The following is a 13,072-nucleotide window of genomic DNA, read 5'->3' on the forward strand; positions in this document are numbered from 1 at the left end:
AGCTTCTTTCACTAAGGTTTGAAGGAAACTCATCCAGTGCTGTAAAATCTGTTGATCCAAAGGCTCCTAATAGCTGAAAAGCAGTTAACAAGCAATTCTCAAAAGTGATTAGAAAAGGAAGTATGTGAACCCAGTGTCTTTTTGAAGGAGCTGGCCAGGGTTTGAGCAAAAAGATAACTATTCCCTTGTCTCCCAGAGCTCTAAACCTGCTAACTTGCAGTCTCCTCGTGAGGAGCAACTGCCTGGAACACTTGTGGGTGATCTCAAGTCCTCTCCTTGTCCAGAGAGAAATTATGAAGAGCTGGTCTACTCGCTGGCTCTTCATTCCACTGTGGTCGTCAGCTCCCCTAGGAGCTGTCTTCAGTTCCCCATTTCTTCCCCCAAAGTCCCGAAAAATATTTTTTATTCTAATTCTTTTCTCTAAGGAATGCAAGGCATCATACCTTGGAGACACCCTTCCTTTCACCCTTACAACAACCCTGTAAAATTGATTACACTGCCAAGAGAGTGACTAGCCCAAAGTCATACACTGGGTTTTGTAGTCAAGTAGATTTTGAATCTACTATTCTATTCACCACACCATGCTGGTGACTGTCATGTTTAATTTTCCTAAGACAAGGAGAAGAAATAATGTCTTGTGCACTTAATATGCAGTTTATATACAAGGTGCATTAAACAGTGTTAAGCATATAATTTTTACAAAGTTTCAAAGTAATAGGAATTCTGCATGTAAGGAATGCGCTGTAAAAAATTCTACATTTGCAGTTGTTATCCATAACAGTTAATTACTTCCTGATTATAATGTTGACTTTCTTCAAGTTTTCAGGTTGGATCAGAAAAGTAGAGAGTGACTAAAACTAATACCAAGCAATGAAAAACTCTAAGAATTTGTGGACACCTATTCAAGTCTTCAAAGAAGGGACACAGAGAATATTTATGTACTGAACCACATTTTTCCAATACTACATACTATTCAGTAATAGTTTTTTCAATACTATCTTTTTCATTTTCTTCTAAATAACAAGGACAAAAAATAGAAATATTTCTCCCTTACCTGATATTCATTTTTGAACATTCTAGCAACTGATAAAATGATTTCAATGCATCGGCAAGCAATTTGGTACTTCTAAAAGTTACTGGGGAGGAAAAAAACATGTCAGATTCCACAAATGGTTTAACTAAAAACAAAGCAGGAATATAAGAGTTGATTAGTACTAGCATTAATCTCTAATATAAAAAGTAAAAAAGTTTTTTTTTTTTACTCTGAACCTACGATATTATATTCTGGTTGTTTTTGCTAATAGGTTCAACTGGTTTTGTTTACAGTCTACCTCCTCTTACTCTATATATTAGTACTAAAAGATGTAAGAATATAATGAGTTCAAGAGCAATATAAGTAATATTTGGATTGTGTATGTAAATGGTAAACCCCAAGAGACATTAAGAAACATAACATGACTATGGAAAAGTAATAAATCACTTTGATGAACAGAAGTATTTTTATAGGGCTCCTGCTTCTTTGATTATATTCAAACATATTTCTTTCTACCACCTACTACACCATGTATTTAAAGAAAAATACACTTTTGGGGTCAGAATGCAGGAGCATTCACTTTACAAAGATGGTGGGTGAGAGAAGAAGCCAGGCAACTTCAAAGAATTTTTGGCTACCACATTATCTCATTTGACTCCCAAACAAAATATCCTTTTTCTCTTAGAGATGGGGAAGAAGAAAATCAGGCCTGAAAGCAAATTCCTTAAAGGGACTACTTCACTCCCAGAAGAAAAATGTTTGTGGTTCTCTAGAGCAATATGTAACCCATCTACCTCTTATCATAATCTTTGCCTGGAAGTAAAAATAGGAAAGTTCATTATATTTACGTGAAAGCTACAACTTGGTACTTATTTATCAATGCACGCTTATAAATTCATAAAAATGTAGCTTGAGGTGATGACCAGAATGCGTTGAACACATTACCATGAAAGGCCACAAAAAGGCAGATCTCACAGCCAATCCTGCATCTTTTATGAGTATTTCTTTCTTTTGCAATCAAACTCAACTACATTACATATTTGCAAATCAAGCCTATCCACATACTCTGTCTGTCTCCACCTATATTGTAGCTTTCATTGTTTTCAAAATATGGTAACTTTGGCCAGAAATAAAATCCAGATAAATTAACTTTTAATTTACAATTATGCTGTAATCATTCAGTTTTAAAACAATGGATTGAACTGGGTCACGTTGACTCGAATTGTTGCATGATATGCTATTCAGGTTGTCTTATCTATATGAAGGAACGGACTGGCAATGATACTCAAAAATGATATTACTAAGTATGAGGTTGGCTATAATCCACTAAATGGCAGGATCATACTTATGAAAATTATGGAAACCCAGTGAACATCAATGTTATGAAAGTATATGCATGTAGAACAGATGCTAGGCTTTCACAATAAGCAATGTCATCCTCCAGAATCCCCACCCACTCTCAAGCTCCATGACCAGGGCTCCTTCTGAGGCAGTGTCAGTATCTCTAGTAGAAACAATGAGGAGGTGAGGCTTGGCCAGGGAAAACCAAATGGGAGGAATCTTTATGATAAACAAGAAGCTGTCATAAGAACTGAATTTGAAGAAAGTGTTCAAAAAACAGGAGAGGATGCATATTCTTGACACACCTGTTTCTTATACAACAAATATATGCTGAGAATAGTGGATTAGAAGAGATAACGGCTGGAGTCAAGGTTGGTGATTGAAACTTTCATAATTTGAGATATAATTAGTACAACTTTGTTAGCCAAAAGTAAAGAAGGTTTAGAAGAGCTCATGCTGAAAGTAAAAACTGGAAGTGAACTATCCACATTAATATTAATTATTAAGAAGACAGTTACCTTAGTGAACCGAAGGAGAAGACAGTCTTGTTTTCTTGGGTTAAGAAGAAAGACAGATAGCATGTTGCAGAAATAAAAATAAAATTAAGAATAAGGACAACAAAGGTCTAATCAGTTTTGAGAAAAAGCTATGGTTTTTCTAGTGGTAAAGTACAGCAGTAGTGAAAGCTGCTGAAAAAGAGCAAGATAAAGAACATAGCCATCTCTGATTTGGAGATGATTATTAACCATCCCATAAACATGAAGAACCAGTCAAAGTCCTGGACCACATAAAGGCTGATTGTTCCTTTGAAGCAATCACAGGCAAGCAGAAACGGACATACCCTGGGCACAGGATGCCAGAGCAAAATTATTATGATTGGCAAAGTTGAAAGAAGAGAGAGAACACAACAGATAAAGTGGGTGCATGGGATCAATCAGATTCTTGTAATGTCATTGCAAGAACTACAGGTTACCGCTGAAGAAAGTTTGAAATGGCAAGTATTTGTCCAGGCAATCGTCAGGAGTCAAATCTGACTCAATGGTACCTAACTATTATGTATGCAAACCTTGTTTTTTGTCACATTTAAATCTATCTATCTTATATTAACAAACAGAGGTAGATGCTATTGAAAGGAAACCTCTGTATCTCTGGACTCCACAACCATTTTTGTAGACTCCTCCAGAGTAAATAATTTCTGAGTCAATACACAGGGATAAGGAACAATTGATTTTATAAATGGGAAGTCTTATTTTACAGGCAATTACACTTAAGTAATAGTTATTAATAGGATTAAAACTTATTAATCCAATCAACAATTTATTTAATTCTTGCTCTTTGTAGGGAATATGGCTTTTTGGCCAGGTACATGAACAAACGTATGTACAAATATGCATATGTATGTATGTATGTATGTATATATATTATTTGGGAGGCTAGAATTTGGCAATTCTAGGTTGACAAGTAGGGAAACTGAACACTGCTGATTACTAATTTGAAACCCTTAATTGCATGGAGCCTAGATATCTAAGAGACTACTTTTCCCTGATTAAATTTTCCCATCCAACCTAGACAGTGAAAGAATACCTGTTCAAGGTCCCCACCTACCAGTAAGTGCAATGGGAAAGGGTCCCAAATCAGGCATTCTCTACAGGGGCTCCTCTCCACTGGAACAGCTCACCCACTGAGGCAAAAAGGGATTCCATTTTTATGACCTCCCAAAAATCTGCAAAGACTTGGTTTTTCTAGAGGGCCTTTCAGGACTGATTTGGAGCAGTCAATATAAGTTTTAGTTTTAATATGGTAATACATTGTTTATATTTTATATTATCATATTATTCTTGCTGTATTTTTAACATATGCTATAAGCTGTCTAGAGCCCAGTTGGACTGAGGTGCTGTATAGATTTCATAAATAAACAAACAAGCATTGCATAGCACTGCTGACTTGTTCAAACACTGAACAGGAATAATTCACACTGCCACACATTCTGATATAGATTCATCTGTAAAAGTTACTATTATGCTATATATTAAAAAGCATCAGTTGAAATTACTAGTATTAATATAAGCAAATAAAAAGAGCATAAACATTAATCTGAATGACAACTCTGGCCCTCAGAAATGAATCATTCAAAAGTCTCTTGGGATTATCCAAAACTTGCCCTCCTTGCTCCAAGTTTTACAGTGACTAAATGTAAATAAAACTTAGCATCTATTTCCAAAGGACTAGCTTAGAGGTAAAAAAGCAGAAGTTGCTTACAGAGAGCTGTCTGTTATGGAATTATATTTCCATAAAAGTCCTGGAAACAGAAAAAAAAAAGGGCAACTGTCAAATATGATTAGTAAGGAAAAGCTATACCTATTTTGATATGATAACTTACGATAAAAGTAAGAAAAAACCCTTTGACGATATTACCTGGTTTTCCATTTCTGAAACATTATAGAACCAATAAATTAGAAACTTAATATACAGATCAGTTTGACTATGAATCATGTCTGGGAGTAGAAATCTGAATTTCAGAAAATAAAAACGTCTTTCAGCAGGACACAGCTTTAAACACTGTCCCGTTAATTTTATATTAACTACAGTAAGGCAGATTCTATATCCCCAGCTGGGATCATGTGCTGTATTAAAAGTACATGTTTTTAGGGCAATAAAATATTACGTTTTTTGAGCCTTGGTTGAAAAATGAGCAAATGGCTACTTTATAGCATCCTATAAAGATGTCAAAAGCTGCCAATTTATTTGAAAAATATGCTAAAAACTAGAAGCATTTAAAATTCAAGGTGACATAACTTCACTGTGTTCTTCTGAATCATAAGTACTTTTTCAAAAATAAGAGTCCTGAAATGTTAGGTATCAGAAGAGTCTGCAAATCAATTTTGTACACATGTTTATATAACTACATACATATAAATATAAGCATGTATATATTTTATTTTAAAAATCAGCACTAGCTTTAATCAGGTATTTGGGAAGGACAGGTTTATTTATTTATTCACTGGATTTATAGGGCCGGCAAACAGTGTGACTCTGAACAGTGTTCAACAAAAAGCAATAAATCAATAAACCATACCATGTAACAATGTTAAAAAACAATGCAGTATATAGAATGTAAAATGGCAACCAAACATAATAATTAAAGAAACAAAAAGGGACTCAAAATCCAGGCCCTAACGGTTTTCTAAAGGTAAGGAGAGTGAGGGCTTGTCATATATCAGTGAGGGGAGAGATTGTTCCAGACCACAGGGGCAGACACCAGGAAGGCACATTTCCAGGTCCCATATGATGGCAATGCTTAAAAGAGGAAACCTGGAGTATGCCTTCCCTATGGAAGCATGTTGGATGGGCAGATGTTCTTGGGAGAAGATGGTCCTGCCAGAAACCTAGTCTTATGCCATGTAATGCTTTAATGATGGTATCCAGCACCTTGAATTGCACATGGAAGCTTACTGGAAGCCAATGCAGCTCACAGACTAGCAGTGTCACATGTACATAACAGGCTGTGCCCGTAACTATCCACACTGCTGTATTCTTGACCAATTGAAGCTTCCAGATGATCTCCAAGGGCTGCCCCATGCAGAGCATGTTACAACAGTCCAATTGGAAGGTGACTATGGCATGAGTGATCATGAGCAAGGCCTCCTAGTCCAGAGATGAGCATAGCTAGCACACAAGATGCAGTTGTGCAAAGGCCCACCTGGCCATAGCTGCCACCTGCTCTTTGAGTCTGAGAGGACCCCCAGACTGTGCACTGGTTCTGAATGGGGCCAGGCCACCCTATCTAGAAACAAAGATGGAAACACTCCAATTCCTGAATCTCGAGGACCCAGAACCCACAGACACTTGGCAGGGTTGAACTGCAATGTGCTGTTCCCCATCCAGACCTTTACAGCCTCCAGACACTGGGACAGACTCTTGATATTTATTTATTTATTTATTAAATTTATATCACCGCCCATCTCCCCCAATGGGGGACTGGATAGCTTCACTTGGATGGCTGGAACGTACAACTAGATATTATTGGCATATTAATGGTGCTTTATCCTGTATTGATAGTTGACTTCAGTGGCTTCATGTTCCTGTTAAAAAGGAAGAGGGAGAAGGCAGAGCCTTGAGGCACCCTAAAAAGCAGGGACTTAAGACTCAACTGCTCCTCTCCCACCAACCCTGACTGGAACCAGCTCAGGAGGAGGAGGAAAACCACTACAAAACAGTGCCCCCCATTCCCAGCCCATAAGCCAGTCCAGATGGATATCATGGTTGATGGTATCAAAGGCCGTCAAGAGATTAAGGACAGCCAGGATGGACATACCACTGCCAAAGGTTACTGACAAGTACAACCAAAGTTGTCTCAATACTGTACTATACCCCAGTCTGAATCCTGACTGAAAAAGGTCCAAATAATCTGCTTCCTCCAGGGCCTTCTTTCAGAGCTGGCAGAACCACCCCATCTCTCAAAGAGGTATTTACCACCACACGGATCCACCCACATTGCCCCTCCCTGGAGGCCTTAACCAACCAGGCAGAGAAGCATGGTTTTAGCATACAAATGGTTGTATCTATAGCTCTAAGAACCTTGTCCACTTCTTCAGCACTAATAGGCTTGAACTCATCCCTGACAACACACAAGACTCTGCCTCAGTCACCTTTAGAGGGTGAGGATGACACTTCTATAGGACCTGCCCAGCTGGAATCCAACTAAGAGCAAGCCTGAATGATCTTTATCCACCGGGTACTAAGAATAATCTTCACAGCTACCACACAGATGCTCTACTGATCCTTCAACCTAGCAGGGACCAGATCACCCTGAACAGGGCCAGTGGCTGGCACCTGGAGGATGCAAGAAGTGCAGTGAAATAGGCCTTTATAATTTGCAAGTTAAGATCAAATTACTTGTTACCTGGGGCTATTAGAACTCTGGAAAATAATATGGCTTTTTTCTAAACAATTCATTTAAAAATAAACTTAAATCTTATGCTTTAGTCTTGCAAAAAAAATCTATTTTATAGCAAGATCATTTCCTGAAATTTAATCAAAGCTAGTGATTTCTGATGTAGATTTAATCAATCTGTAGCCTTAGTGTTAATTGGATTAAAATAGAATATTTTTCAGTGCACTTGGTATATTAATCATGCTATAGAAATAAATAAGTATATATTCTCCAACATGATGTAGGTTATAAATACCCCTCCTTACTGCTGGAAGCACAGAGACTCACATTTAGCATGATGGCATGGCTGCAAGATGTGGGTGAAGACTATACGGCAGATGAAGACTAGATAGTAGCAAAATGATATGAAAATTCTAACTAATTGCTGCAATATAGTGGCCTTCCAGATTTTTGCCACCCAGATATGGTATCCATAATTACTGTAATGCATAACACAAGCATAGCATTTATTTTTATTATTATTGCACTTCTGCAGTAACTAATTTTCACTGAGACAATAAAGTCATCTATTTTTCTTATCTAATAATTTACAACAATATTTAAAAGTATTACAACAAATAAAACTTGCTTTTAAATTCATACTTTCTATAAAGGCCACGAACCTGTGATAAGCACAATTTAACTCACACTAAAAGAATAATTTATTTTTATTTATTTATTTATTAAATTTATATCACTGCCCATCTCCCCCAGTGGGGGACTCTGGGCGGTTTACAATAAATAGCATTAAAACATAGCCAGATAAAAATTACATTAAAATATACATAAAAACAAACGTAAAATCCAAGTGGAGATGGATCACTAAGGGGTGCTATGGCGCCAGCCACCCCCAGGTGGAGCTATCACTCTCCCCCTCCCAAGCAAGGTGGCAGAACCAGGTCTTAAGTTTGTCTTTCAACAATAATGTTGAAATTACCCCAATTACCTCTGCTTCTAACTTTTAAAGCTTAAGATTTAATAATGCTTTTTAAAATTAAGTATAAATATATTAATTGATGCAAATGGTTAATAATCTAATTTGTATACCACAGAACATAACTAATTGTGGCAAGTTCTTAGAGGTATGGCGATACCAAGTCATCTTGTCTGCCTCCTGAAGAATCTGTATAACAACCAAGTAGCAACAGTAAGAACAGACCACAGAACAACGGACTGGTTTAAGATTGGGAAAGGAGTACGGCAGGGCTGTATACTCTCACCCTACCTATTCAACTTGTACGCAGAACACATGATGTGACATGCTGGGCTTGAGGAATCCAAGGCTGGAGTTAAAATCGCTGGAAGAAACATTAACAATCTCAGATATGCAGATGATACCACTTTGAAGGCTGAAAGCGAAGAGGAACTGAGGAGCCTTATGATGAAGGTGAAAGAAGAAAGTGCAAAAGCTGGCTTGCAGCTAAACCTTAAGAAAACCAAGATTATGGCAACCAGCTTGATTGATAACTGGCAAATAGAGGGAGAAAATGTAGAAGCAGTGAAAGACTTTGTATTCCTAGGTGCGAAGATTACTGCAGATGCTGACTGCAGTCAGGAAATCAGAAGACGCTTAATCCTTGGGAGAAGAGCAATGACAAACCTCGAGAAAATAGTTAAGAGCAGAGACATCACACTGACAACAAAGGTCCGCATAGTTAAAGCAATGGTGTTCCCCGTAGTAACATACGGCTGCGAGAGCTGGACCATAAGGAAGGCTGAGCGAAGGAAGATCGATGCTTTTGAACTGTGGTGTTGGAGGAAAATTCTGAGAGTGCCTTGGACTGCAAGACGATCAAACCAGTCCATCCTCCAGGAAATAAAGCCAGACTGCTCACTTGAGGGAATGATATTAAAGGCAAAACTGAACTACTTTGGCCACATAATGAGAAGACAGGACACCCTGGAGAAGATGCTGATGCTAGGGAGAGTGGAAGGCAAAAGGAAGAGGAGCCGACCATGGGCAAGGTGGATAGATGATATTCTAGAGGTGACGGACCCGTCCCTGGGGGAGCTGGGGGTGTTGACGACCGACAGGAAGCTTTGGCGTGGGCTGGTCCATGAAGTCACGAAGAGTTGGAAGCGACTGAATGAATAAACAACAAATACCACAGCAGAAAATAATTCCTTTCTTACCCCTATGGGTGGTATGTGTCTTCCTCAACCTCGGGTCCTCTACCAGAGTCCTGGGAGTTTGAGGGTTCTGCGCAGTATCTTAGCTGTTCCTAGCCCTGCACTCTTTTGGACAGAGAGCTGTGATGTTGTTCCTAGGATCTGTTGGAGCCACTCTCCCAGCTTGGGGGTCACAGCCCCAAGTGCTCCTACCACCACTGGGACCACTTTGGCCTTCACTTTCCACATTCTCTCTAGTTCTTCTTTCAGGCCCTGGTACTTCTCCAGCTTCTCATACTCCTTCTTCCTGATGTTGCTGTCACTTGGCACTGCTACATCTATCACCACCGCTGTCTTCTGGTCCTTGTCTATTACCACAACGTCCGGTTGATTGGCCAGTACCTGCCTGTCTGTCTGTATCTGCAAGTCCCACAGGATCTTAGCCCTGTTATTCTCCACAACCTTCTGTGGATTCTCCCACCTGGAGTCTACATGGATGAGCAGATATACTGTGTTTGTGTGTGTACACACACACACACATACATACACGTATGTATATATATATAGTGTGTGTGTGTGTGTATATATCCTGATTACCAATGATCTAGCCATTTTTTTCCTGGTGTAGGTCTTTCTACTAGGGTGTATGTCAACTTAATATATTTAATTGTAAGGATATCAAATGCAACATGATAGCCAACTTGGAACTCTTATAAATCCACAAGTTCTGGTACTTTTAATTGCAGTTATGAAACTGTTTCAGTTTCATTCTAACACTATATATTTACATTGAATAAAGCAGTGACAACTTTATGTCACAGCAATAGTACAGTGGAAATGAAGTTGACAACTTTATAGCACATCAATATGTCATAATGCAGAAAAGACAATATGCAGTGTATAAGCTAGATTTTAATATGGCAGATCCATTGCTTTTTATTGTAAAGTAGCTGCATAAAGACATCAGTGCACAATGGGGAGTAGGGAAAGAATCCTTATTTCTGCAGTTATTTTACATTATAGCTAAGGTTGGTGTCTTATGTAACTAAGAAGAAACCTGACTGAACTAAATAGAACTTATTCTCACAAAATAAACGTATTATCAAAGTTTGACAAGTCAAAAGTCAATGGACTTTGATGCTGGCTTTGCCTATTTTAGTGTAGTTAGTCTGGTTTGGACATAGCATAACATGTGAACCCAGTGCAATCATACATGCTTTTACTCATATATTCCACTAAGCTTTAAGAGGCATACTGAGAGCCAGTTTGGTCTAGTGGTTAAGGTTCTGGGCTAGAAACCAGGAGTCTGTGAGTTCTAGTCCTGCCTAGGTGTGAAAGCCAGCTGGGTGACCTCGGGCCAATCCCTCTCTCTCAGCCCAGCTCCGTGCAATGTAGACTAGACTCTTTGTGGTGCACCCCAGGCAACGTGACTTGTCACGGCTAAATAGTCTACACATCTGGCTGCTGGACCTCACAAGGATTTCCCAGCAAGAAAAAAGCAGCATGAACACCCAACAGCTATGCCATACGATTAAAAAAAAAAAAAGAGGCATACTCTCATATAGCTGCACGTACTGTATACATACTGTATGTATATACTTGCTCACCAGGGAATAATCCAAGGGAACAAAATAGGATTTCTGGGACTGCACTATATGCATGAGCTTAACTTTGAAAAGTGTAAGAATTAGAACTGTGCACATTTTGAAATTATTCGGAATAACTGCTCATACAAGGCCAGCACCTCTCTGCTCTTTAAGCAGCCTGACTTCCACTTGAGCCTGAGAAAAAGTTATTGCTACTTTTAAATTTACATTCACTTTAATCAGTAAAAGCCTTGTTCAAGAAGCCTGAAAAAAGTCAGGTTGCTTAAATGAATAGTAAAGAGGTGCTACACTTGGAGATCTGAAGCATTTCTTCTCAATAAATACCAAATGTGCACAGCCCTAATACATTTCAATGCATACCTACGACTAAGCAAATGTTTGATTAAATATGTAATATATTATACCATAAATTGGAATTGCTCCATACTGTATTTTCTAATGTTTACTTAAGGTAATTACTACTGCTGTGCTTTTAAAAATTTAATTAGCTTAATCAACAAATATTGGTAGGTAACTGTTCTTCTCTCCCTCTCTCTCGCTCTTTATAAAAACTTCAATGTTGATTTATTTAATTGCTACTATTTTTTAAAAAAATCTAGATTTTAGGTTTTTTCTTTCCTTCTGGTCAATAAGAAACATTGCTGGGGGCTAAACCTTATTGAACTCAATTAAATCCAATTAATTTCAAGATAAAATGTGCAAGATCAGGCTACATGGCTGTCATGCAAATTTTGCTTTAAGTAAGCCTTAATTCCAGTAAAAAAGGCACTGGGTCATGCTGGAAGGTTACAAAACATTCAGTCAGACTTCCTCAATTTCAGTGAAGATGCTGAGCAGCCCAAAGTTCTAGATAATCGACACTGACTTTCCTCCCTGTCAGTGTGTGAATAATCTATATTGCCCTTCCTTGAAGGGTGAGAGATGTCCCCAGATGAAGAAGCTGAAGATCAGTCTTGTTCACATAATGGTTTTACTTTTCTCCTCCAAATGGCCTGTGCCATAAAATGCAGTTACTCTTTATACATAAAACATGGAAGTCAGCAACTAGGAATGAGATCACATTTTTTAAAAAAAGAAACCATACATCACATTTGCAAGATTATAATTTAGTAATCAGTACTGACCAGCTAAGTACAGGGGGTGGGGGTTGTTGGTGAAAGACTGGGCTCCATATCTTAGTAAGCCATTACGTGCATAAACCAAGCCATATCCCCATATTTGTAAAATTACCAGATACTTTTTACTTCATTACTTTTTGTTGATTGTATTCCTGGTTCCCTAAATATAATTTTATGGGATTGCAGGTTTCATTCTTTAAGATGGCAGTCAGGACAGCACAAAGCCTGTGCTTTGTGAATAAAGCCTGTGCTTTGTGGATTCCGCTGGGGATAGGCCTCCCTAATTGAGCAGGAATTACTCTACTTACTAAGGTGTAAAAGCCAAAATGGAACATTCTTTAAAATAAAGTTGATGTCAGAAACAATGGGCTATGTTAAAGATGAATGAGACTACTATTAACTTCTATACATCCCAAAGTGACCCACAACTGATAGACTTTTCAATTAAGTCAAACCAATTAAATTTACCTGTCACATAAGATTAGAAGGCCTTGATGAACTAAAATGGGTAACAGTCACAGAAACCATGTTCCGTGTACAAAACTGGTTCATCTAATCCCTTATTAATCATGAATAGTTAAAAGTACATAAATATGCCAAACAAACAGTAACATATGATTGCCTTTTAGAAAATAAATTTCACACTGGGAGCAGTTGTACTGTTGTGTAACAAAACTGGGGACTGTCCTGGAATGAGAAATCCAACATGGCTTCCACAGGAAATTGCTGGCCTGGCATCAATACCCTCTAGCACAGTGTTTCTTAAACTTGGCAACTTTAAGAAGTGAGGACTTCAACTCCCAGAATTCCTCAGCCACGTTGCTTTCCCAGCTTGCTGGCTGGGGAATTCTGGGAGTTAAAGTCCACACATCTTAGAAGTTGCCCAGTTTGAAAAACACTGCTGTAGCTATTTATGACTGGAGATTTTCAT

The 13,072-nt window shown here is 38.2% G+C and overlaps 1 protein-coding gene across 1 annotated transcript in view; it reads right to left on the reverse strand.

The window, feature by feature from the left end:
* Positions 1 to 13,072, reverse strand: part of CFAP20DC (CFAP20 domain containing) — a 213,288-nt gene that overhangs the window by 199,147 nt on the left and 1,069 nt on the right. Inside the window, exon 2 of the mRNA XM_063291508.1 lies at positions 1,055 to 1,136. Within this exon, the coding sequence (XP_063147578.1) occupies positions 1,055 to 1,075 (21 nt within the window). The 5' untranslated portion in view covers positions 1,076 to 1,136. The remainder of the gene's footprint in view (positions 1 to 1,054; positions 1,137 to 13,072) is intronic.

This window comes from Candoia aspera, chromosome 2 (genome assembly GCF_035149785.1).
Source record: "Candoia aspera isolate rCanAsp1 chromosome 2, rCanAsp1.hap2, whole genome shotgun sequence".
NCBI classification, from domain to species: Eukaryota; Metazoa; Chordata; class Lepidosauria; order Squamata; family Boidae; genus Candoia; species Candoia aspera.